Genomic DNA, 26606 nt, shown 5'->3' with positions numbered 1-26606 from the left:
CCTTATTGGATTATGCATAAACGTAGTCAACCAGATGGGGGCTTTCTTCAAATCCCAGGGCAATACATTTGATAAACTTCTCTAAGAAAATCAGGGAAAGCACATACTTTATTCAAATAAAATGAATAATCCTAATTGAGTTGACTATATCTAAGCTGCTTAGACTGTTCTAACTTTTAGTCATGCATTTTAAACATTAGAGAAGAAATGTACATGACACTGTACTCCCTGCTTCTTTCATTGGCCAAGACCATAACACACATCACCAGTAAGACATTTGCAGGTTGTGAGGATAAGTTTTCAGGGGCTATCTGTATTCTCTCACACATGACCAAGGAAAATAATTTAGGAGTTTAAGGTCTGGCATAAAAAGGCATAACAAATAAACATGGATTTAACATATGTGCTCATCAGCATACATTTTTGGTTAGATTTGAGTTGGCAAACTCTTATCTTTGTAATATCTTTGTAAATAGCCGCTAGAATCCAATGGATCACCCAAATAAGTACTTGAAGTAATAACTATTTTTCCCACTAATAGAGACTGACCATGTCTACTGCCCTTGCTGAATGTGTTGGTAAACCACTAGACAACGTTTGTATTTCTATAAATTTTTTTGTACAGATAGGGTCTTGCTTTGTTGCACAGGCTGGTCTTGAACTCCTGGCCTCAAACAATCCTGCCTTGGCATCCCAAAGTTCTGGGATTATAAGTGTGAGCCACCATACCTAGCCCCAAGTATTTTTAAATGCTATAAAAACAGGTGTTCAAATCTGATTTTCCTTTCATTCTTCCTTTCTTAAATATCAAAACCCTCCAATAACTATAAAATTATTACATTTAACCTAACCTGAACTTAATAAAGACAAAATAATTTAAAAATTCCATTCTGTTTTAACATGTTTATGTTCTATTTCTCCTTTTCAAATGATCCTTTTCTCGAAGAAATATAGTCAACATTATACTTCTGCTGGGGAAAATATAAGAATCCTTTAGTTTAAAAAGACTGAAGTTAAGTAGAGTGATTGTAAATTTCTCTTTTAAAAGTAATAAAAGATTCATAAGGGAAGAGGTTAAACATAGCTTTTTCCTTTAACTGAAAACTTTTTGCAGCATTAATTTCTGAATCTATGATTCTTTTTAGTTTTCATTTATTTCATTATTTTCATTTATTTATTTGTACCAACATCATTAAGAAATTTGAGAGCTTTTGATATATTTTTATTCCTTACATTTAAAGTTTTTCTGTATCTTTAGTTTGCCTAACTTACTATCAAAAATATTTACCTGAAACTTAAAGTCTTTAATAAAGAAATAAAATTAAAAAGCCTACTAAATTTCTAGAAATGTCCACCAAAAGAAGACACCAAATTAATGAAGGAAATTAAACAGCTTCTCTCTGGGACAAACCATTGAGATTAATTTTTACCTGAAGTTCTCAGTTCTGAAAATGACATTCTGATTTACATTTATACTCACCAAACAAATTTGGAAAACAAAACTACCTCCCTGTTACTGTATATATTAGTTCCCATTCCCAAAACTGATTCAGGGTGTCCTGGATTCCTGTCTTCTAATGAAGACACTGACTTAAAATCTGTGGTCCAGGGAAACCCATCTTAAGAGGAGATAGACTCTACCCGAAGCAATTTAGAATATCACTATGCCAACAGAAAAACATTTTCAAAGGGAAAAATAAGTAATAGGCCTGGAAGGAAAATTTTTCCTAAGCAACTGTGATCTCCTTACAAAAGGAAAATTTGCTTTTTAAGGAGAAATAACAAAATACATATGATTGCTCAAGGAGAAATGTGAATCTTGGTATTTCATTCCATCATGCATTCATAATGTATATCTAAATATGCTTCTATACTATTATAGAAGTTAGTTTTCCTGGAGTCTAGAGGATTCTCTCCCAAACTCTAAGTATAATCTAAAGATGGATGAAGCAGATCAATTTAGCCGTCCCTGAGAAAACAAATAGCAGGAACAATAGTACACTGATCCACGTACCCCAGATTAAGTGTGTGTGCACTACACTTAAATGCACGCGGGAGATAAATCCATCCTGCTCATCTTAGGAACGTTAGCTGAGCAGATTTCATTTTCTTTAGAGTCTGGTTAATATCATAAATAATAAAATGCCAAGCGCTACATAAACAATCAGCCTTTGTGAATGTACAATGAGTCACACTTTACAGCTGGCTCATGTATATGGCAGGCAGCAAGTCAGGTATGTTGCCTTGGGGACAATTCAGAACACGCATTCCAGCATGGGAGGGAAAAAAGAATCTCATATTCTTCTTTTGAAGAATCCAGATCTATACTCTGGAGACAGCACAGCTTGTATTCCAGTGTTTTCCATTTATACTGAAATTCTAAGCTACAGGAAAATAACATGCAGATGTGCTATTTATGATTTGAGGAGGCTCATTTCATGCCAAAATCTATGGTCAGTGTAATGGTTATATTTTAAAAGCATAAGCATTATATTTTTATGAACTATCGTTTATTCATAACAATTAAAAATAAGTCATGGGGCAATAAATACCAGCACCTCCCAAGTATCCACTCTGTCACTCAAAATCAAAACACTAAATGCTTGCATCTTTGATACCTTTCGGCTAACACTCTGCCTCTCACCGGCATCCGAAGACCCCCCACAGCACGTGCACAAGTGTTCGGGGTGCAGATGGTGACCATGGGTGCCTGGAGACCTTGGAGGGCCTCCCACGTCATCCTTACAGGCACCCTTAATGAGCGACACTGTACAATTTTTGAATTTTACTGCTCATTGTGTTTGATGATTTGAAAAACAGTAAACTGTATTAAACTGAATATTTACTATCCAGAAGAAATTAATCAAACAGAACACAACAAATAGATGACTCCTGCTATGGAGATGTGTTTTCTTTTGGGAATTTAAAAATGCTCGTAAGTCATGAGCGAATCACTAGTGAAAGAGACAAATCATAAATGCTTCTTGAGTGGTCTAAGAGTTAGCACCTCCCCCAAATGTCAGCAGCTAGTTCCCTGGCCTTCAGCATGCACAGACTCTCTATTAGTGCACTCGTAATTAGCCCACAGTACTTTTTAAAGAATTTTTTTCTTCAAACAAGAAATGAAGCACATGAAATTCCAGACAGAGATTCAGTGTAATGCAAGGGACCAGGATTAGACAGACTTCCTACCCAGGAATTGAAATATATCATATGGTATAAGAACTAAAATATGAGTTTTTATATTTTGTCCAAATTTCTTTTCCAAGTGGTAATATTCATTATAAATACTATCCTTCACTTTGTAGAAGGAATCTTTAATCAGTTTCAAAAGTTACCTGCTGTTTTTTAAAAAAGTGCACCATAAGTGGGCTGAGTTCGCCTCTTTACTCCTTCACAAATGCTCATCTTGTGCTTTCCTGGTAATATTTTAACTTTATTAAATATTATTACTTGGGTCATAAGCAGTTGTATCAAGATATAAATTTATAAAGTGATACATTTTCAATACCAACCACCAATGTCAACTTATCCCCTAATAGCACATTCCATCAAATTAAACTGCAAAAGATTTCCCACATTTGTTTCACATTCTGTATGTATGGCTTATGAATAGCAATTCCGATGAATTCCAGCTGGTTTAAATATGCAGGCCAACTCTTCTATAACATTCTTTTCAATTCTTATTGTATTCAACGAGGCCCATTTTAAGTGGGCCACCTGGTAAGATGAAGCATTAATATATCTCCATAGGAAAAAAAATAAGAAAACAAATCACCCTGCTAAACTTAAGACCATCTTCCCAAACTACATTTTAATTATATTTCCAATTTAATTCAAAAGTAGTTCTAATCTTTGGGAAAAGTTGTATTAAAATTTAAACAAACCAGCAACTCTATGAACTACTAAATTGTTATAATAACAACATTAAAACAATTTCCACCGCTCATGTGTGCTTCACAAGTCAACCGTACACATTTTGGCCTCCCCCTGGGCTCCCCACACCCTCCCGCTTCCATCCAGGTGGAAGACATCAGGGTGCAGAAGCCAAGTGAAATGTTGACTCCACCCTCCTCCCTCCATTTCAAGACACCTTCAAAGCCAGCGCTCTGATCTCGTTCGGTTTCCTCAACCAAGCCAGCCACACTGCTATTTAAGACTCCCGTTTGGGGTTTTTATAACTGCACATGCACATAAGAGCTTTGATGGCTAGTCAAAAACTTCAGCTGCGCTGAGTTTCATCAGATTGCCGTACCCTTTCTGGGGAAGAGGCCTCCTTATTAAGTCTTCATAATCTCTGCTCTTGGCGCCCAGCTCTTTCTTTATAATATCAACCTCTCTGAAACTGCCCAATAACAGCCCATAATATGTTTCCCTTCCAAAAGGTCAAAACAGAGCAGCCCTTATGTTAGTGCAAACACCCCCCCACACACATGCACACCCCGTGCAATCTGTGCACTGTGACAGATGACGGTCATTCCAACATGCACAGCGACACTCTGTCAAGGCATGCAGGGGTGGAGGGGGGCTGCCGCAGGACAAAGAACTTACTTTGTTGTTCCCCTGTGCGTGTAGCCGCAAGAAAAAGAAAGAGAAATATGTTAAACATAAAATTATTTTAAAATGATGAAGTTTTTCTTGTGAGAGCAAAGTCAAAATAAATAATTTAACCATTCACTGACATCCCATACATACACATACAGCGTCCAGAGCTCATGGACAAGTCCAAAGATCCACTCAGGTTATATGAAATCATATGTTCAGAACAGCAGAAAATGATGACAGAGATTTCCTCTCTTTCTTTCTACTCAGAGTACTTGGGGAATGGGAACCTGGCCAAAAAGAGTGGGTCTGAATTGGTAATGAGTGAACTGTTAGCATGAAAGGCAGAGCATTTAGTGTGTTGCCTGCTCTTTCCTGACAGCCCCTCCTCCCACATGCCAAGCAGTGGAAAATTTCATCAGCCAGTGCATTTTTAAACAAACACTGCATCCTTGGTTTCAAAGAAGGTGGAAAAAAGAAAAAAAAAAAAGGAAAAGAGAGGAAAGGAGTGGGTGGTTCTGGGGAGACAGGGTAAGCAGACCAAGTTACGACCTCGATCTGTACCATTCCTTTATTTTGTAAATTATGAGTTTTGCCTAGGGTTGGCAGGGGGAGCGAAGACTCTATGGTGAGGATGCCGCCAAAATAAACACGGGTCCACATTCAAGAAATGGGTCTGGAAAGGTTAGTCGCAAAAATGTGGTCGTTTCCACAAGTGACACTCCGGGTCCAGACACAGAGCAGCCAGCGGCAGGCGGCAGGCAAATGGCTCTCCTGTTTCAAACCGGAGCTGCAAGAGCATGATTTATATCAAACAATTTAACTCACATATGGCCTAAAAAAATAAGACGGTGATTCATTACTCCCGGGCAGCCCGCGTGCTCACAAGGTCAGATGCAGTGGGGGAGACGTGCTGGGGACGGGGCCGGGACCAGAGAGGAGCTCTCCCCACAGGGGCCCAGAAGGAGCTCGCGGAGACGCAGGGCTGGAGAGGGCTGTGAGTGAAGCGTGTGCATCTGCGAGGAGACCTAGGGCAGGGCGGGGACGAGGCCAGGCCGCAGATCCGGCATTTAGTTTTAAGCAGAGGATGTGGAGGGGGATATACTATACCCAGAAACTTTCTGGAGAGCCGTAAGGCAATGATCCTAGGAGAGTGTGTCTTCTAGAAAATAATGCCAATTGGCAACTCTGGGGAAATGCCTAATCTAGGGACCATCACGGCCATCATATTTAATAAAGGAACCATACATTTAAAGGCACTGATAAAATGGTGTAGAGAAGTTTCCTGGCACTGTGACTGCCGTGATATAACTGTTAACGCACGGGCTTATCTAAGACATAAATAATGGTATAAGAATGAATGAAGGGGAAAAAGAGAGTCCTTTGTAAAGACTGCACCAACTGTTCAATAAGGCAATAAAGATCCCCACTGGGAATTTTATCAGGAGTAAAAGTCTATTATAGAGAATAATGGGATCCTGGTTCAACAAAGAGGGGCAAAATTGCTGAAAATACCTCGAACAGATGGAGTTTATTGCATTCCACAGCAGTGCAGCTTTTGATCTACCAAATAAGTTTCAGGAGTTCAACCAAGTATTTCTGCACGTTAGGGAATGACTGGCTTCCCCACTCGATGGCAGATGGCTCTGTTTGTAGTGGCAACAATGATGTCACAGAGTAGGAGGCCTTAATCCTTAAATACAAGAAATACACAAGCAGAGGACGTGGTGTGGCTTGGCCATTTCTTGTTTCATTCAATCATTTCCCAAGTGTCTCTTCTGAGAGCGGCATACAGTCATGAATGGTGAATATAAATGCTTTGTAATTCCCCTCACCGTGCCGTGTGGCAGCAATTTATGTCTAGGTCTCTGAAAGCACTTCCATTGAAGAAAAACCAAAGCTATTGAGAATTGGCCATTTAGCTGCTCTACATTCTGCAGAAAAACCTGAGAATAAAGTTATGTGTAGTGGGCTAAGCGTCAGGCATTTTAAGTCTTGTTTAATTGGGTTGTTGAATAAAAGCATACAAGTGGTCCTCATCACTTTAACAAATATTTATGGAGGTCCATGGCCATTCCTCTTCTCCCCCTAGAATGATACAGAGTCCCTTTCCTCTATTATTTGACACAGAGAAAAATTCACTTTTAGAGTCTACCCAAGAGGAATTTCTCAAGTAACAAAAGGATTTCACTGTAAGATGGTTTCAATCTGCAAAGCAGTCCTAAAAACATCAGTTTTTGCTGGGAGAGCCCTGAGTTCAGAAACAATAGTGAAGTTCCAGGGTGTTTCACTTTCTACTATCAGTTTGAATCTCTTAAGAAAAAATACACTATTGGCGAGGAATACACACACACACACACACACACACACACACATTAGCTATATATATTTCTATTATATATATTCTATATTCAATTTATGTATATATGTGTGTGTGTAGAGAGAGAGCTAATAGAAACCTCTTAAAAAGCTCTGAGGTGTTGGACTTAAATATGCAAAACTGAATTTGCACCCCATTAGTTTCCGGGCATGTGTGGATCTGCATGCAGGTTGCTGTTTCCAGCTGGGCAGCTGGCAGGCACCTGAGGGCGAGCCTGTGAGTTCTCACTTCCCAAGGCCCTCTCTGCTCACTCCTGACTGGCTGCCGGAGCTTAAGGCTGGCCTGTCCCCCCCAGGCCACATCAGGGCTTCTGTTAAACAACTCAGCTTCCTCAGCCAACAGATATCCCCAAAGCCCACTGCTAGTTTCCAAAGAAAGGAAAGTACTACTAAACTGGGAATTATAGCTTCGTGGGCACATTAATGACTTTGAATAATAAAAATGAAGGCTATAGGGCATTGCACACATTCACCTAGTTGAAGGCAGAGCCAGTTGTGATGCACAAGAATCTTCATTTAATCCTACAAAGTCACTCTGAGGAAGGTACTATTTTGAGTTTAGAGAATAAACAACTAGAGGTTGTTAAATAAGTTGCTTGAGCCACACAGTTAATGAATGGCAGGCTCAAGATTCGACTGTGAGAGGATTTGACTTAAAGTCTACCTCCTTCTACTGCACACATCATGTTTCAAAGAACTTGAATTTGGAATTCCTTAATGTTTACATATAATTTAAGTCATACTGTAAGCCTGCAAGACTACCAGAAAAGTTAACTGTTTGTTATCTCATGGTCCTTATACATTTAATCAAATTCACATTTATTTGTAATCATATTTACAGAAAAATTTATGTACAGGAGAAAGCAAAAGAATATTTTAAAAATCTTTCATTGTAGCCTCTAACCACTAATACACACACATTGTATCTCAGTCTCATCAGTGAAAATGACAATCCACTAGAAACATTTTTACTTTGAAACTATGTAAAAGTCTTGTACACTTATTTAACAATACAAAATTTTATAGTAATTATAATTTCAATTTTATAGTAATTGTAATTTTAATTTCAATTTAGAGCTAAAAGAAAAATAAAATTCTCCTAAATCCAAATTCAGATTTAAATATGTTTTTTAAATAACTGGCTGCTCCAAAATATCAGGTGACTGGCAGAAAGCTAAATCTGTGACACAGAGGAAGTTATGTGTGAGCTCAGAGAGTAAGTCAGTGGTCTGAACCCAGGACTCTGATTTCTATGTTAGGGCCACCCTTCTGCTCACATAAGAATTCTATGATTTGCTTTGGATCCAGAAAGCTCAAAGGAGTGAAAGTAATTAGAAATTGCACATGGGAAAATAGAAGGCGACTGGAAAACACACATGGGAAAAGGGTTGGGCTGTCGCATTTCATATGGATATCACTGTAGTTACCATATTGTAGAGGAATATTTATTTGCATCTCTTTCACTAGACTTGGAATTCCTAGTGAGTAGGAACTGCATTTTCTTTATCTTTGAGATCCTGGCGTCCATGTTAACGGTGACAGATGAAGGGAAAGTCTGAAGGGAGGAAAGGGAGTGGAAGGGATGAAACAGATTCTTCAGAAAACCTAAAGAGAAATGACTTGAAAGACAAAAGAAATGGGAACCTTTTCACGAGTGACATAAAAACATTCCATCACTTGCATGTGATGGAAGAAAATGTGGTGCGAATATTATAAAAAAGTGTGCATATTAAAAAAATTTGTTCAAAACACCATTTCATTCAAATTTGGGTGATGGCTACTTCTCTAAATGATGTCAAACTTTTTCAATGTTAAAAAATGATCTATGTATAAATTTCTTTCCCATCAAAATGGAGGTATTTGTGCAGAAAGCAGAACTTGGTGAGTTTAGACTCATATCCATCTATGACACATAAGTGTTTCGTTATTAGGGTATCAGTTGTCGACTCAGTGGTTTATTGATACAAAAGCAAAATGACGTGCTATTCGGAAATCCTAAAAATTTACTTAGACAGAGGCATCTGTTATTAGGTTAACTGTTTTCATCAAATCTTTCTACATTAGGAAGAACTACCTGAAAGTAATTCTCTCCTCCCAAATATAAGTGAGAATATTCACAAAATGGAAACTTTAGATAAGCACTCTGCTTGATTGATTTCAGTAGTTCGCTGCCATTGAAGACATTAATTGCCTTGACTCTGAGGGTCAAGCAATCGTGTGATATGACCTGTAGGGTACATAGTGCATTAGAAATGCAAATACTGTTTATGATAAAAAAACTAAGCAAAAGCAACATTCATGGTGCACTGCTAAGTTTAATTTCCTGTCTTGCTTTTGGTATATAGTAAAAACCCCTTTGTCTTGATCTTCCAAGCAACGGCACCAAACAGGTGTTTATAAACAAATAAAAATTATGTAAAAAGAATTAAAACACTATGTAGGATTATCTCTAGATTTCCTTGAATATTCCAATTAAAAATAGAAAATATTTCTTTGACTGTCCTTTTGGTGTAGAGTTATAGACACATAAAAATCCAGACTTATAAAAACATATTAAGTTATAAACTTATAAAAACTTACTGGGGAATGAGTAATTTTGATTTTCCAAGACAGTTATTCCCTCACAAAAGACGCATTACATAATTTTTTTTAAATAGCAAACTTGACTGTTGCATTTAAATTAGGTTTAATTTATAAAATCTTGACTTAATAAAACATTTTCACAGATATTATATCTGCATTTTATGGAAGATACATACACACACACTGATATTTTATATAACCAAGCATATTTAGAAGACAGAAAATAGCATAAAGTATTTACAATCTCACTGGGCTGTATTACAATATCCACAGTATTTTAACCCTCCCGTAGCTATTAAAGAAAATAGTTTGTGATGAAAATGATAGTAGTAATAATCCTATTAATTATTATCATAAATAAAAAGAGTGCTTACTTGTGCTTATTTGTGCCCACCCTGTTCAATGCCTTTCCTGCATTATCTCATTTAATCCTATCAATCACCCAATAAGGGACTAGTGTTATCTTCATTCTAGAAATGAGAATCTTAAAATGTAAAAAGGCCAGGTAACCTGCCCAAGACCTCACAGCTTATAAGAGAGCATCTGGAATTTAAATATAGGTAGTTTGACACTAGAGTCTGTGCTTGAATCCACATGTTCTACTACTTCTCATAATTCCTAGCCGTAGGGAGCTTTTACACAGGTAGATCTTATCATGCCACTAAGTGGCTTGAAACCCAGTAATGGCTTCCTATCTCACTCAGACTAAAATTCTAAAGGCTCTTCACTACTTCCTTCAAGGCTCTGCCCACCTTCTTTGTTAACCACCTACCACCTTTGTCCTCCCTCACGGTGTTCCAGACACACTGACCTTCTTGTTGGTCCTCTAAGACACTGAGCTTGGTTTTGCACTTGCAGTCCTCTGCCCAAACACTCTCCTCCAGCCTGCCATCTCATTTCCTCCCTCCTCTCCTGAGAAGCCTACTCGAATGTCAACTCTTCAGAGTCTCCCTTATCACCTTTACTAAAATAAAGCTCACCTGCACCTCACTCTTACTGTCCTCTTACCTTAGCTAATTTTTTTGTAGAGCCATCACCATCTTCAACACAGATAACTACAGAATAGTTGTTTATTCACTTGTTTAATGTCTGTTCTGTGGGGGCAGGACCTTACTGTGTCACCGGTACCTAGAACAGTGCCTGGCAAAAAGCACATGCTCACAAGTTTTTGTGGAATGAATGAATAAAAAATTAAGTATATGTGCATTTTAATATAGAGTAGTTGTGAAATTAAACACATTACCATTAATGGTAAGAGTAATAAATAATGATTCAAATTGAAAACAAAAGCAAAGGTAGTGCTTGGGTTTTTATACTAATCCATATGTAGTCTTCAGAGTGGTACATATCTGTGCAAATCTGTATGCACACGACAGAGGACAAACGGGACAGTTGTGAAAATCATACACCGATACTTCTGTACCTGGGTGTCAACAGGAAGGCATCTGATGTAACTTCCATTTGGAAGGCACGGGGCATGCTGGGGGAAATTCATTGTTTTAGATGCCAGCCAGACAGGTGTAAGAGGAAAGAGGTAAAGAGGTCTATGTATGAGTGAAAATAACAGCAAACAGGCAAACATCTTGGCATGAATCTTTAATCCTTTACCCCTGGGACTGTTAAATTCCAGTGTAACCCCAGGGAAGTGGTCAGGCCTGAAATCCCTTTGGAAATGCTTCAATTGGCCCACGTTGCACCCGTATCTCTGACTTTCTCTTAAAAAGACTTGATTGCTATTTTGAACCTACGAATGACCCAACATGTGCGTGATCAGTCCTATAAAGTGATCAAGAGCCAAGTAAGTACCACGAGAGTCAAGCGGGACTAACTCCCCAACACTCAGCCTTGGTGCTTTAGTTCTGGGGAGCAACCTGGGCGTTGTAAAGATTCGGAGAAGCGGCCAGTGCAGAGATCCGCTCGGCAGCAGCCCATCTCAGAGGATGTGCAAATGTTAAGTGAGACTTCTGTTTAAATTCAGACTAGTCTGTGCAATATTACACTTTCCAAAGGACGCAAGGGAAGGTCTGTTTATTAACTTGAATGAGAGAAGTGTCTCCAAGACACTTGAAGTATATTAATAAAGATAAGTGGGAATAACAATGTATTATATTTTTTTGTTCTTTCACAGTCATGATGATATTAATGGGAGTTTGTATGCAGGTAGAACTATGAACTTAATGAAAAGAGATTTTTATAAAAATAAGTATATTTTTAAGAACAGAAAATATTAGTGTTATGATTGATGATATATTGCTTGCATTAATACCACAACACATATGGCATAGCACATAGAAGAAAATAAAACTTTAAAATAAAATGAAAATCTTTCTTTTGGTCTGAGATTGCATACATTATGTTCTATGCCAAATTAGGGCATTTTCTTTGACAAATATGCTGATTAACTTCTTAACAGAGAAGTCAAATAGAAAAAATTTCTATGTGAAAAAACAAAGTAAAAAGAATAAGCAAAGTCTTACTTAAAAGTGTGTCAAATGAATTAAGTTAATAAGAAAACTAGTTTCTCCAGCATATAGTATATAGAATTAATAGATTTTCTTAAACACGGTTAATACTAATTTTTAAGTAAGAGATACAGCCAACTTACTGAAGATTTATCAGGATAGACTCCAGCTCTTAGCAGAGATGCCTTCCAGCTGTCTACATCCTCCTGTGAATCACAGGCCAGCTCAAGGAAGCGATAGTCTTTGTATACATTCCTGCAGTTAAAACAAAAATCATGCTTTCAGTTTTGAATCAAATCTGAAATGATTTTATATTACTGCAGACGATGATTTAAATGACAATCCAAATGGATAGTTCTCTGACAGTCACTGGAGGAAAACAAAATAACTTAAATAAAATTAACGAGTTCCTATATGTATTTATAACAATTTTTTTATAAAAGAAAAGAATTCACACAAAAGAACTTGAAACTGTCTATACTGCTAAGCAATTAAAAAAGGAAATACAAATGTACTTAATATGACACAATGGGTACCATACAATGAGAAGTTGTGCTGTGGAAAAGGAATTTGCAATTGCCCAGTAATTAGACCAATTTTCAGAAGCTATTTTGCAAGCTTCAATAATGACTAAATAGCTTGTAAAACTTTTAAGATGTATGGCAATAATCTTACCAACCTAAAAGACTATGCCATAATCAAAACAGAAATGTTCATCAAATGTGAAAAGGCAAGACTGATAACCAATGTTTCATACCATGAGATGACTGTGAAGTGCATGTTTATAAATGGGAGAATACTATAATTTTATTTTTTTCTGGTAATAAAATAATACAAAAACATGTAATTCATGCATATTTTGAGAAATTTGGAAAGTAAATGAAAGTATAAAAATGGTAACAATCATCCAGATTCCACTGCTTAGAAAGAACCTTATTTTCTTATATGCTTGTTCTATGCAATTTCCAGACTTTGAGGTTCTACCTCCCTCCCTCCTTTCCTCTCTAGCTCTCTATTAATTTTGTGTTCTGCTTTTTCACCTACTGTTATATCGTGGCCATTTAATTATGCCACCAAAGCTTTATAAAGATCAAATTATAATGGCATAATATTCATTAATATAAATGTATGATAATTTACTTAACCTCTTCCTAATATTAGATAATTAAATCATTTCCTTTTGGGTTTTGCTATCATAAATAAAGCTTAAAAGAATATTTTTATCTATGAACATTTGTCACATTTACTACTATTATTTTCTGAAGATAGAGTCCAATAAATAGAGTTACCGGATCAAAAGCTATGATCATTTTTACATACTCCCAATTACCTTTCCAGAAAAGATAAGTCTAATTTAGACAGAAACTAGCAATATACGAGATTAACTTCTTTCCTTAGTTTCTCCCAAGGTGTGCTCACGCATGCCCTAGAGTCTTGATTTCCACTATATCAGATGGCTCACATGTTTACATCTCCTGTCTAGACCTGCCCCAAAGTTCTACTGTCCATTGAACTTCTCTTCTTGAATACTGAAACCAACCTTGACACGAACAACTGAACTGGGGATTTCCAACTTGGTCTTCTTGCAATGTTCTCATTTCATGCAGCAACCAAATATTTTGAGGATATTTTTAACACCTTCCAATCTCTCACCACCGCTCTTCCATTTTACTATCTAAAAGTGTCCTCCTCTTTTTTTTCTTTTGAGACGGATTCTCACTCTGTCGCCCCAGCTAGAGTGCAGTGGTATCATCCTTGCTCACTGCAACCTCAAACTCCTGGCTCAAGCAATCCTCCTGTCTCAGCCTTCTGAGCAGCTGGGACTGCAGGTGAACGCTCACCACCCCTAGCTAAATTTTTCTATTTTCAGTAGAGATGGAGTCTCTCTTTTGCTCAGGCTGGTCTAGAACTCCTGAGCTCAAGCAATCCTCCCGCCTTGGCCTCCCAGAGTGCTAGGATTACAGGTATGCCATGTGTCCTTCTCTTTAAATGGGTCTTATGATCATCATCTCCCTCTGGGACAATTACCAGCCTCTTCACTGGTTTCCTGGTAACCCATGGCCCTTTGAAATTTGTTCTCTGCACCGAATCCTCACGATCTTCTGAAGTAGGATGCTCCACTGGCTACCTGCTTTTTGGAAAAGGCAATACTTCCTAAGACACCCCACAAAGCCCCGAAAGTCTGGCCAGTCATTACCTTCCTCTATGGCTTCTTTGCACACATTGCTCTTTCTGCTCCAGCCAAACTGCTTTCTTTTGTTCCTCAAATGTACCAAATATGCCATGCTTACTCCCAGTGCCTTTGAATATGCTGCTGTCTGCCTGGAGCTCTCTTGCCACCTCTCTTTTACACAGTTAACCCCTACTTTTTGTGGGGATCTCAACTCAGACATGGCTTCCTCACACATCACTTCTCTGATATTCCTACCCAGTCAGCTCCTTTTTCACACATTTTTTCACATTTCTATTTATGTTTTCTTCACAGTACTTATCACATATGTGGTTTCAAAATTATATGTTTCTTTTCCTTTTCCCTTATTCCTTCCTTCCTTCCTCCCTCCCTCTCTCTTTTTTCTTTCTCTCTCTCTCTTATTTATTTTGATTAATGTCTATCTTCCAAACTAGCCCATAAACTCCATGAAGACAGAACATGCATCATTTTTATGTTCACCATTAACCATTACATCCCCAGGGGATTCTAGGAAGATGATGGCTTAACTATCCTCCATTTCCTCTCCTCTTCCCACTCAGGTCAAACACATCCTCTTTTCTAGAGTCAAGCAGATATTAAGGCTGGTACTTAGGTAGGTGTGAGCAAGAGAGCTCACAGCTGTTGTATACTTTCTTGCTCTGGGCTGGACAAGAGCTTTGTGACCATAGCAAGTGAGCTCTAGGATAAGAACCAGCATAGAGCAGACCCTTGGTAGAGCTGTCCCTCAACGATCACAGGATCTTATAGTGTGCCCGGTCCTCTGGCCCTAGAGAAGTATTGTTGAGTTTTCTCTATCCTAATGCAGAAGAAAGGCCTACCTGTGGAGGTAACTGGCAACTTCCCTATTACTGACTCGTGATGACTGAGATGAATGTGTCTTCCCATGCTTAGGAGACCAGTCCACTCAAAGCACCCAGCAGCTGGACCTGGGCCACAATGAACAAATGAAAATGAAAGGACACCTAAGGAGGTCTAATAGGCAGAGAGAAAAAGAATGAAGAAAGCAATCACGACAGTCCATCAATGAAGCAGAAACTTTTGGGGGAAGCAGAAGATAGAAGAATAAAAAATACTTGAAAAGGTATGCATACAGCATTAAGAAAGATTTCCTGCAACTATTATAAAAAGTATGATTTTTAAATTAAAATACTGAATAGATAAGTCAAAGGAAAGGATCAAAATTCATAATAGAATTGGTAGCTTTGAAGATTTAACAGAAGTGGAAAATATAAAGAGAGAGAAATTATGAGAGTGTGGAATAAAGACCCAGCACATCTAGCCCATAAATAGTAATAGGAATTCCAGAAAAAGAAAAGGCAGATGAGAGGAGAAAAACAATGATAAAAGAGAAACTTTCTGGGTATGATGGCTCATACCTATAATCCATCCCAGCACTTTGGGAGGTTGAGGTGGGGGTTCAAGACCAGCCTGGGCAACAGTGAGACCTTGTTTTTATAAAAAATTAAAAAATTATCCATGCACAGTAGCATGTGCCTGTAGTCCCAGCTACTTGGGAGGTTGAGGTAGAAGGATTGTTTGAGTGTAGGAGTATTAGGCTGCAGTGAGCTATGGTTGTGCTACTGCACTCCAGCCTGGACAATAGAGTGAGACACTGTCTCTAAAAAAGGAGAGAGAGAAAGAGAAACTATTTTTTTTAAAGAAATTTCTTTCTCTGTATTTTAGAAAGTGTATATCAAAAGCACAATTTCAAGTGGAATTTATGAGAAAAGATACCACTTAGGCATTCGCTAATCTAATTCCTGAGCTCTGAGATAAAGAAAATATTTTAAGGTTTTCTGTAAAGAAACAGCAAGTTGTTTATAAAGGAAAAAGCATTAGACTGGTACTGAACATTCAAAAAGTATAAGGCAAAGAAATATTAATAATATCCATGGACTCTTGAGAGGACTGTAGAATTGGAGTCCTATACCCAGCCAGGATATCATGCACATACCAAAGGAGGAAAATAGTAAAGGAGGGTGAGCGTTAAAACAACACCAGATGAACCTGCAGAGAATGAGAGCATTCAAGATGAGGAAAGATTAAGACGAGAGAAAACAGTGATGAGCAATGAAACCTGCAATATCCATAGACTAGTTAAATCAAAATAAGAAATGACAGACCATGTAAGAATGTGCAATATCATGCTAAACATAGACTCTTTTTTTTTTTTTAATTGTTTCTTATCTGGTCAATAAACATAGACTCTTAAAGTAGAAGAGACATACTGCAATAGAAATTATAATAGTCTAAAAGTTGGGCGAGGATAAGAAGAAGTAAAAATGATCCCAGGTCTCCTATGGTGGCTGGGTGTAGAGTGGGGAAGTGAAAGGATCTCAGAGGTTTCAAATGGTTGGAAGAAGTGGGTAAGAGGAGAAGAAATCTCTCTCTTATGGGAGAAATAATTGATAATTTGCCTCATGAAATAATAGGGCTATGTATTGATGATAAATGTAAATTAATGAAATAAAAGTACAGTTGAACTCCCAAATTTAAAAAAGAGAAAAAGGGAAATTAGTCATCTATTGATCAAATCAACAACAAAGAAGAAGAAGGAGGAGGAGGAGGAGGAGGAGGAAGGAGGAGGAAGAAGGAGGAAGAAGAAGGAAGAAGAAGAAGAAGAGCAGGAAAAGAACAAACAAGAAAGTAAAAAAGACCTGGGGGGGGGGGTTGTTTTGAGAATGCAGATCCAGATCAACACCCAGGTGGCTAATCCACCAAGCTTGTTCCTGGGTTCCAGGTTGGTTCATAGATGGCCAAGTCCCTCAAGGGATTTGGCTGCAGCCTCACTTGGCCTTGAGTCTGCAACCAAAACCATCTGCCAAGGGGTCTGGAAATAATCGCACACACTAGTGCCTGGACAGAAAGGCACCTCTGCCTGCTGGCATCATCTTGGCCATGAACCTGAAAGTTGCCCTGTGGCTCTGCTCCAACCCCACCCCAACCCCAGCTAAAAAACAGAAAGGTATACTTGGATGAGTTGATTTGCTTACATTGTACTCCGAGGTCTTGCAAAGTGACTAGCACTAGTAGATAGTCATTAAATACTTATTGAATAACAAATCTCATACTCATAAATATTGAATGTCATCTTTAAAATACCTTTGCTGCTATTCTGAAGGGAATTGAGTCAGGAATATACTTAGCCAAAGAGGTAAAAGACTTCCTCTACAGGGAGAACTATGAAACACTGAGGAAAGAAATAGCAGAGGATGTAAACAGATGGAAATCCATACCATGCTCGTGGATCAGCAGACTCAACATCATTAAAATGTCTATACTACCCAAACTGATCTACAGATTCAATGCAATACCTATTAAAATCCCATCAGCATTCTTCACAGATATAGAAAAAATAATTTTACGCTTCGTATGGAACCAAAGAAGACCCTGAATATCAAGAGCGATTCTAGGCAACAAAAACAAAATGGGAGGTATTAACATGCCAGATATCAAACTATACTACAAAGCTATAGTAATTAAAACAATCTGGTATTGGCACAAAAATAGGAATATTGAAAAGTGGAACAGATCTGAGAATCCTGATATAAAACCATCCTCATATAGCCATGTAATCTTTGACAAAGCAGACAAAAACATATGCTGGGGAAAAGAATCCCTTTTCAATAAATGGTGCTTGGGAAAACTGGATAGCCACTTGCAGAAGGCTAAAGCAGGACCCACACCTTTCACCTCTCACAAAAATCAACTCACGCTGGATAACAGACTTAAACCTAAGGTATGAAACTATTAGAACTCTAGAGGAAAATGTTGGAAACACTCTCCTAGACATCGGCCTAGGCAAAGAGTTTATGAAGAAGTCCCCAAAGGCAATCACAGCAGCAACAAAAATAAATAAATGGGACATGATCAAGCTAAAAAGCTTCTGCACAGCCAAAGAAACAGTCATGAAAATAAACAGACAATCTACAGAATGGGAGAAAATTTTTGCATCCTACGCATCTGATAAGGGGCTGATAACTAGGATATACTTAGAACTCATGAAAATCAGCAAGAAAAAAATCAAATAACCCTATTAAAAAGTGGGCAAAGGACTTGAACAGAAACTTTTCTAAAGAAGACAGAAGAATGGCCAACAAACATGAAAAAATGCTCAACATCTCTAATCATCAGGGAAATGCAAATCAAAACCACAATGAGATATCACTTAACTCCAGTGAGAATGGCCTTTATCAAAAAGTCTCCAAATAACAAATGCTGGCGTGGATGCGGAGAGAGGGGAACACTCCTACACTGCTGGTGGGACTGCAAACTAGTCCAACCTCTGTGGAAAGCAATATGGAGATACCTTAAAGCGATACAACTGAATCTACCATTTGATCCAGCAATCCCATTGCTGGGCATCTACCCAAAAGATCCAATGACATTCTACAAAAAAGACACCTGCACCCGAATGTTTATAGCAGCACAATTCATAATCGCAAGGCTGTGGAAACAGCCCAAGTGCCCATCAATCCAAGAATGGATTAATAAAATGTGGTATATGTATACCATGGAGTACTATTCAGCTCTAAGAAACAACGGTGATATAGCACATCTTATATTTTCCTGGTTAGAGCTGGAACCCATACTACTAAGTGAAGTATCCCAAGAATGGAAAACAAGCACCACATATACTCAGCAGCAAACTGGTATTAACTGAGCAGCACCTAAGTTGACACATAGGTACTACAGTAATAGAGTATTGGGCAGGTGGGAGGGGAGAGGGGGGCGGGTATATACATACATAATGAGTGAGATGTGCACCATCTGGGGGATGGTCACGCTGGAAACTCAGACTTGTGGGGGGAGGGAGGAAAGGGCATTTATTGAAACCTTAAAATCTGTACCTCCACAATATGCCAAAATAAAAAAATTAAAAATAATTAAAAATAAAATATCTTTGCTAATTTTACAATTTAAAAGTGATTTTCTATTAATGCTCACTAAGTACTTTGGGCATTTTTATGTTTATACATGATGTTCTCTGTCCTGATTTCATTACACATTTTATGAAACACAATACATTTTTTTTTGTATTTTATTTCAGTGGCTTCTTACTTTTTATTTGCATTTGTCTGACATATCTTTGTCTCTTTCACTTTTTTACATGTTTTTACTACTTAAAAAGCCCTTTCTGTTATAAATGCCCACAGCATAATCAGGTTTTATTTTTCCTACGAATCTGAAAATTATCACCTATGATGAGGAAAGTTTCAATCATGTTTATTTCTTGCCATAGCTGTATGCTTGGTCTTAGTTTTGTCATTTTGACATATACTTTGTGTTTTTTTTTAATGCTCTTTATTGTTTCCCTTTCTTTATGTTGAAACATAAGCTGCCTTTTTGTCTTTATATTTTTAAACAGTTACCTTTCAGTTTTTCAAATCATTCTTGAATTTATTTTTGCATACATATAATTCAGGAATAGAGTTAACAACTCCTGACTTCTTGAGGAATTTAGCAGCTTCCACTTACTGCCTCTTTATCTCATGTATTTCCTAATGTATCTGGAAATACTGGCCTAGATTATTATTTCTGAATTATTATTTTTGCATCTTTCAAGAATCTTTTTTTAATTTGTATTCAATATTATTACAGGTAAGCAATTATTTGGATGGAGCTTTGTATGTTTACCTTGAATAAATATTTATCATCGGGCATTTTCTACCTGGACGTCCCCATTTGTAAATTTGCAGTTGGATTCGTTTTTTGAGTTGGCCTTGCAGTAGAGAGTTGCTCTGAAATTCTGGCTGGTACAGAATCCACATTTCCCAAGTTGATGCAGTGAAGAAACATAGATGCTCCTTTTGGTTTTCTCCTTGTTTGGCCCCATGTTTCTTAATCAGGGTAAAGCATGCATTGGTCACTGATAGATTTCCAACCCAGTTCACTCTATGAGTCTTGCAAATAGATGACTGGCATCTCTACTTTCCAGTGTCTTTGAGATTTTGCATCTCTGTTATGTATGATGTATGGGTGCAGCGATGGATGGAGAAGAGGGAAAGAGAAACGTCTAATTTTTCAGCATGTTAAAAGATAAATCATGTTATTTAAATCTTCATAGCAATCCTGCAAAGTTGGTAGTAGAGGTGTTTCACGGATGAGGAAACCAAGATTCAGAGAGATCAGTGGACTTTCCCAAGATCACATTGCTAATAAATGGCACAACCTGAGCCTACCACAATCCTTGGCTTATAGCCTCCGTAAAACAAATATTTGCTAAACGAATGAATGAATGAGTAAATGGACAAATGAATGAATGAAAGCATAAAGGAAAATGAACTTAGGGCTTAGTTTTGAAATCATCTTTTTCATTTTTTTACTGGATCCTTAACTTTTTATAGAAAAGCTAAGATATAAAAGTTTGAAGGGAAAGACTACAAGAAATAGAATGAGTAATTTTAATTAAAAGTAGGACATATTTAAAGGAAATATATTTTCTAAGTAAGAAAGTTTATTGTCAGAAAATTTATATTTTTGCTTTTTTTTTTTTTTTAAGAGATAGGGTCTCTCTATGTCACCCAGGCTAGAGTGCAGTGGTGTAATTGAAGTTCACTGCAGACTTGAGACCCAGGCTCTAGTGATCCTCCCATCTCAGCCCTTAGCTTTCCAAGTAGCTGGAACTACAGGCACGTGCCACCACACCCAGCTAATGTTGAAGTCATATCTTTGCTACAGAGAAGAAAGGATGAAGGATTATCTTGATACAATCAAAATTTATCAGTTTTTAATTATCTAATTACTTCTCCAGCTAGCTTTTAGCTACCAACGAGGTTTCCACTGGAGGCATTCCCACTGTGCAGGAATTCCTTTAAGATGTAAAGGTATGGGAAAGGCAAGGCTGGACCGGTGTCACGGGAGCTCTCGGCCAGCTGGAAAGCACTGAAAGTAGAGAGGGCGCAGACTTTCCACACTCTCTGAGCAGATCTGAAGAATTCAGCTTTGGCCCATTATCACTGACCTTTCTCCAGAGTATTTTCTTTCAGGGGCTCTTCACATGGAAAATCTTAAATTTTTTTTCCTCTTAAAGGATAGCCAAATTCTTGAGAGGGAAAATAATTATCTGGTTGAAACATTAGAAGAGGGTCAAAGGCTTCTGGTGGCTTTGGCTGCTTTGTTTTTTACCCATTTTTAAAGTCTCATCTTAGGCTGTGTCTAGACATCCAAGAAGAGTTGGATACAGGTCTAAAACACTGAACTAAACTGATTTACTGGAAGTCTCATAAATTCTGTGGATGAAGCTTCCAGGTTCTCACCACATGCTGTAGCTGTATAGATAACCCACAGCAATTTGTACTGACTGCATTTTTTTTTGTTTAGTCTATTTCAGCTGCAATCATGCAGATATGAGCTTCTGAATGACTCCACTATGAAACCAAGCTGATCTATGCATTCTACAGTTTAAAGAAATAAAAGTCACTTCAAGGCTAAAAGAGAAATACAAGAAATTTTTATCCTTTAGGTAAAAGGCTTTTAAGTCTTATACCGAAGAGAACAAGATCACATCATGAGCCTGTGTTTTGACCATATGTGTAACTTTCATTCACATGTCAAAAGAAAACCTTTGGATATTAAAAATATAAAGTTTAATTCCCTTTAATTCCTTTACCTGTGACAGCTCTTCAAACATCTGAGACCAGATATTAAACATTAGCAATTATGAACAATGTTTATCCTAAGTGAAATATCTCAAGATTGGAAAAACAAACACCACATGCACTCATTATTACATTGCAACTAACCAATGAGCACACATCTGCACAGAGGGAAGTAAAACTCAGTGGAAATCAAGCAGGGGGAAGGGGAGAGGAAGAAAGGGACAAAAACCTACCTAATGGATACAATGAACACTATTTAGGTAATGGGCACACCTATAAGCCATGATTCAAGTATTACAAAAGCAATCCATGGGCTGGGTACGGTGGGTGACGCCTGTAATCCTAGCACTCTGGGAGGCCAAGGCAGGAGGATTGCTTAAGCTCAGGAGTTTGAGACCAGCCCAAGCAAGAGCAAGACCCCGTCTCTACTGAAAATAGAAAAAATTAACCAGGCATGGTGGTGCATGCCTGTAGTCACAGCTACTTGGGAGGCAGAGGCAAGAAGATTACCTGAGTCAGGAGTTAGAGGTTGCAGTGAGCTATGACGACACCATGCACTCTAGCATGGGCAACAGAGTGAGACTGTCTCAAAAAAAAAAAAAAATAGTGATCCACATAACCCAAAAGATTTGTACTGCCTTAATATTTTGAAATTTAAAAAAGAGTAAAATTTACATTTAGCATTATTACATTTCCTCGGGTTATTTTAGGCCCATTATTTCAGTTTGCTCAGATGTCTGAATCCTGATTCTGACAAAAAATTTATTCATAATTCTTCCTGTTTTATAATCTGTGCATATTTATAATGATATCATATTCCTATGTCATTATCAGAGTCATTGGTAATCATATCGTAGACCTATGCCAGACCTCAAATGATCTTCTACCAGAGTTACACATTCCATTAGTCAGTACCCATAGTGTGACAACCAGAAGAGTTGAGCCTTAGTTATAAATCCACCACATATATATATACACACACACATACATACACACACTATCCAATCATGTTTCTCTACTTTCCCTCAGGTATATTCCAAAAGAGTTTATCAAATCTAAGCATATTATATTTGTTGAAAAATTACAGTTGGCTTTGTTCAACTTGTCTTTCAAGAGTCAAAGCAAGTTCCTATTGACCACTGATTTCCTTTATAAATAATCATAAAAATTCATTTTATATCCATTATAAACTTAAATAGCAGGATACTGATAATAATCAATCAAAATTTCCATTTTTTTTTCTCCTTTTTGAAAATCTGGACAATGACCTCCGCTATTCCTACCAGTCATCACCCTCCCATGTCATTGTTTCTGAGCACATCCAGTGTATCACTGCCACTGCACCCTTGTAGACCTCCAACTCCCTTTCTTCTCCTTATTTTATTTGCCTAATAAAACTCCAATTGAATTATTTTCTTACTCAGGCCCTGCGTTCAAGTTGATAGTGCAGGAAAAAAGCTACAATTGTGCTGACTGCAGTCACTCCAAATTTGTAACTCCAAGTATCCAATAGGCACCCAGCTTTTCCAGACATCCCTACTAAGTTCTGTAGAAAATATGCTTTCTCACTGTACCAGAGGATCATCACTGCATGCTTTTCTCCCTCTGCAACACACTCTTCACCACTCACACTTATCTGAGAATCTTGCTTCATACTTCATAGGGAAACTATATACAGGCAGATAAGAATGATCTGTGTTCTTTCCAACAAATCCCCAAGATGTGCAACTGCAGGCTCTGCCTGCCCCTTGTGCAACAGAAGGCCAAACCTTCAACTTACAGCCTGGATTCCGGCCCCTCTGACGTCCTCACAATCCTTGTTCCTACAGTCATTCCCTTGCTACATCAACAATTCCTTCCTTTCTTACCTCTTGGATCATTCATATGGTATACTAGCCTACCTTAAAAGCAACCATCTTAAAACACACATATAGAAATAACATTCACTGGAAATTAAGCAGGTGGGAGGGGGGAGGAAAGATGGGTAAATTCACACCTAATGGGTACAATGCACACTATCTGGGGGAAGAGCACATTTATAACTTTGACTCAAACAGTATAAAAACAATTTATGTAATCAAAATGTTTATACGCCTGTAATATTCTGATATGAAAAAAGAAAAGTGGAAAGAACACTAACACACACATCCACTTTTTCTTGACCTTTCTCCACTCCCAAGAACTCTCTATTTGCTTTTGTAGCAAAACTCCTTGAGTTATCTTGAATCGTTTTTTCCATTCTCTCCCCTCTCATACCTTCCTCAGTCCACCCCAGTGAGGCTGTGATCCTGCTACTCTATAGATACAGCTCTTCTTTAAAACAAATGTTTAAAAACATTTAAACATGTTAAAAATATATTATGGGTATGTAATAGTTGTATATATTTGTGGGGTGCATGTGATATTTTGAGACAAGCATACAATGTGTAATGATCGTATCAGGGTATCTATCACCTAAAAAGTTTATCATTTCTTTGTGTTAACTAACATTCCAATTCCACTCTTTTAGTTATTTTTAAATATACAATTAAATTACTGTTAACTACAGTCATCTATTGTGCTACTGAATAATAGACCTTATTCATTTTATATAACTGACTGTATTTTTGTACACATTAACCACCCTCACTTTATCCACCTCCCCCGGCCCACTACCCTTACCAGTCTCTGGTAACCATCATTCTACTCTCTATCTCCAAGAGTTCAATTATTTTTTATCTCCATATGAGTGATATTTGTCTTTTTGTGCCTGCCTTACTTTACTTAACATAATTATCCTTAAGTTCTATTTGCGGTTAGGGTTAGGGTTAGGGTATATTCCATTCTGTATATATACCAACTCTCCTTTATTCATTAATCTGTTGATGGACACTTAGGTTGATTCCATACTTTGGCTATTGTGAATAGTCCTGCAATAAACATAGGAGTGCAGATACCACTTCAATATACTGTGTTCATTTTTTTTGGATATATATACAGCATTGGGATTGTTGGATCATATGGTAGTTCCATTTTTACTTTCTTGAGGAACCTCTCTACTGCTCTCTGTAGTGGCTATACTGATTTATATTCCCACCAACAGTGTACAAGGGTTTTGCTTTCTCCACGTCCTTACCAGCATCCATTATTGCCTGTCTTTTGCATAAAAGTCATTTTAACTGGGATGAGATGATATCTCATTGCATTTTTGAGTTGCATTTCTCTGCTAATTAGTGATGTTGAGTATTTTTTTCATATACCTGTTGGCCATTTGTATGCCTTCTTTTGAGAAATGTCTATTCAGATCTTTTGCACTTTTAAATCAGACCATTTGCTTTTTTCCTATTGAGTTGTTTGAACTCCTTATATATTCTGGTTAATAATTCCTTGTCAGATGGGTAGTTTGCAAATATTTTCTCCCATCCTGTGGGTTATCTATTCACTTCATTGTTTTCTTTGCTTTTCAGAAGCTTTTTAGTTTGATGTGATCCTATTTGTCCAATTTTGTTTTAGTTGCCTATGCTTTTGAGGTCTTACTCAAGAAATCTTTTCCTATACCAGTGTCCTAGAGTTTTTCCCCAATGCTTTCTTCTCCTAGTTTCATAGCTTCATGTTTTATATTTAAGTCTTTAATTCATTTTTATTTGAGTTTTGTATATGGTGAGAGACAGGGACCTGGTTTCATTCTTCTACATGTGGATATCCAGTTTTCCCAGCACCATTTATTAAAGAGACTGTCTGTCCTTTCTTCAACATATGTTCCTGGCAGCTTTGACAAAAATGATAAATGCATGGATTTATCTGGCATTTTTATTCTGTTCCATTGGTCTATGTGTCTGTTTTTATTCCAGTATTATGTTGTTTGGGTTACTATAGCTTTATAGTATAATTTAAAGTTAGGTGATTTGATTCCTCCAGTTTTGTTCTTTTTGCTCAGGATGGCTTTGGATATTCTGGGTCTTTGTTTCCATATAAATTTTAGGATTTATTTTTTTTATTTCTATGAGGCGTGTAATTGGTATTTTGATAGGGATTGCACTGGATCTGTAGATTGCTTTGGGTTGTATGGACATTTTAGTAATATTAATTCTTCTAATCCTTGAATATGAATATCTTCCCCTTTTTTATGTCCTGTTGAATTTCTTTCATCAATATTTTATAGTTTTCATTGTAGAGCTTTTTCACTTCTTTGGTTAAATTTATTCTTGGGTATTTTATTTTATTATTATTTTTTTTTTAGAAATGAGGTCTCACTCTGTCACCCAGGCTGGACTGCGATGGCACAATCATAACTCATTATAACCTCAAATTCCTGGTCTCAAGCTATTGTCCTGCCTCAGGCTACCAAAGAGCTAGGACTATGGGTACATGTCACCACATCTGGCTACTTTTATTTTTAATTTTTATTTTTTTGGTAGAGACAGAGTCTTTCTATGTTATCCAGGCTGGTCTTAAACTCCTGGCCTCAAGAGGTTCTCCCACCTCAGCCTCCCAAAATGCTGAGATTATAGGCGTGAGCACCCATGCCTGGCCTTAGGTATTTTATTTGCGTTTATTATAAATGGGATTACTTTCTTGGTTTTTTTTTTTTTCAGATTGTTCACTGTTGGAATATAGAAATGCTACTGATCTTTGTATCCTACAACTTTATTGCATTTATTTGTCAGTTCTAATAGTTTTTTGGTGGAGTCTTTAGGTTTTTCTAAATTTAAGATCATGTCATCTGTAAACAAGAATAATGTGACTTCTTCCTTTCTAATTTGAATGCCCTTTCTTTATTTCTCTTGTCTAATTGCTCTGGCTAGGACTTCCAGTATACTATGTTGAATAAAAGTGGTGAAAGTGATC

General features: G+C 37.4%; 1 protein-coding gene across 6 annotated transcripts in view; it reads right to left on the bottom strand.

The window, feature by feature from the left end:
• DNM3 (dynamin 3) overlaps positions 1-26606 on the bottom strand; it is a 515120-nt gene that overhangs the window by 87848 nt on the left and 400666 nt on the right. For 3 of the 6 annotated variants that reach the window (XM_012765123.2, XM_012765125.2, XM_012765129.3), the window contains 2 exons: positions 12110-12221; positions 4552-4563 (listed from right to left, as the gene is read on the bottom strand). In XM_012765123.2, coding sequence (XP_012620577.2) covers positions 4552-4563; positions 12110-12221 — 124 coding nt within the window. The remainder of the gene's footprint in view (positions 1-4551; positions 4564-12109; positions 12222-26606) is intronic. The other 3 variants (XM_012765124.2, XM_076000385.1, XM_012765128.2) reach the window with 1 other exon arrangement.

This window comes from Microcebus murinus, chromosome 2 (assembly GCF_040939455.1).
Source record: "Microcebus murinus isolate Inina chromosome 2, M.murinus_Inina_mat1.0, whole genome shotgun sequence".
In the NCBI taxonomy this organism is placed as follows: domain Eukaryota; kingdom Metazoa; phylum Chordata; class Mammalia; order Primates; family Cheirogaleidae; genus Microcebus; species Microcebus murinus.
The sequence above is the reverse complement of the archived record's forward strand: the minus strand, read 5'-3'. Positions and strand labels throughout refer to the sequence as shown.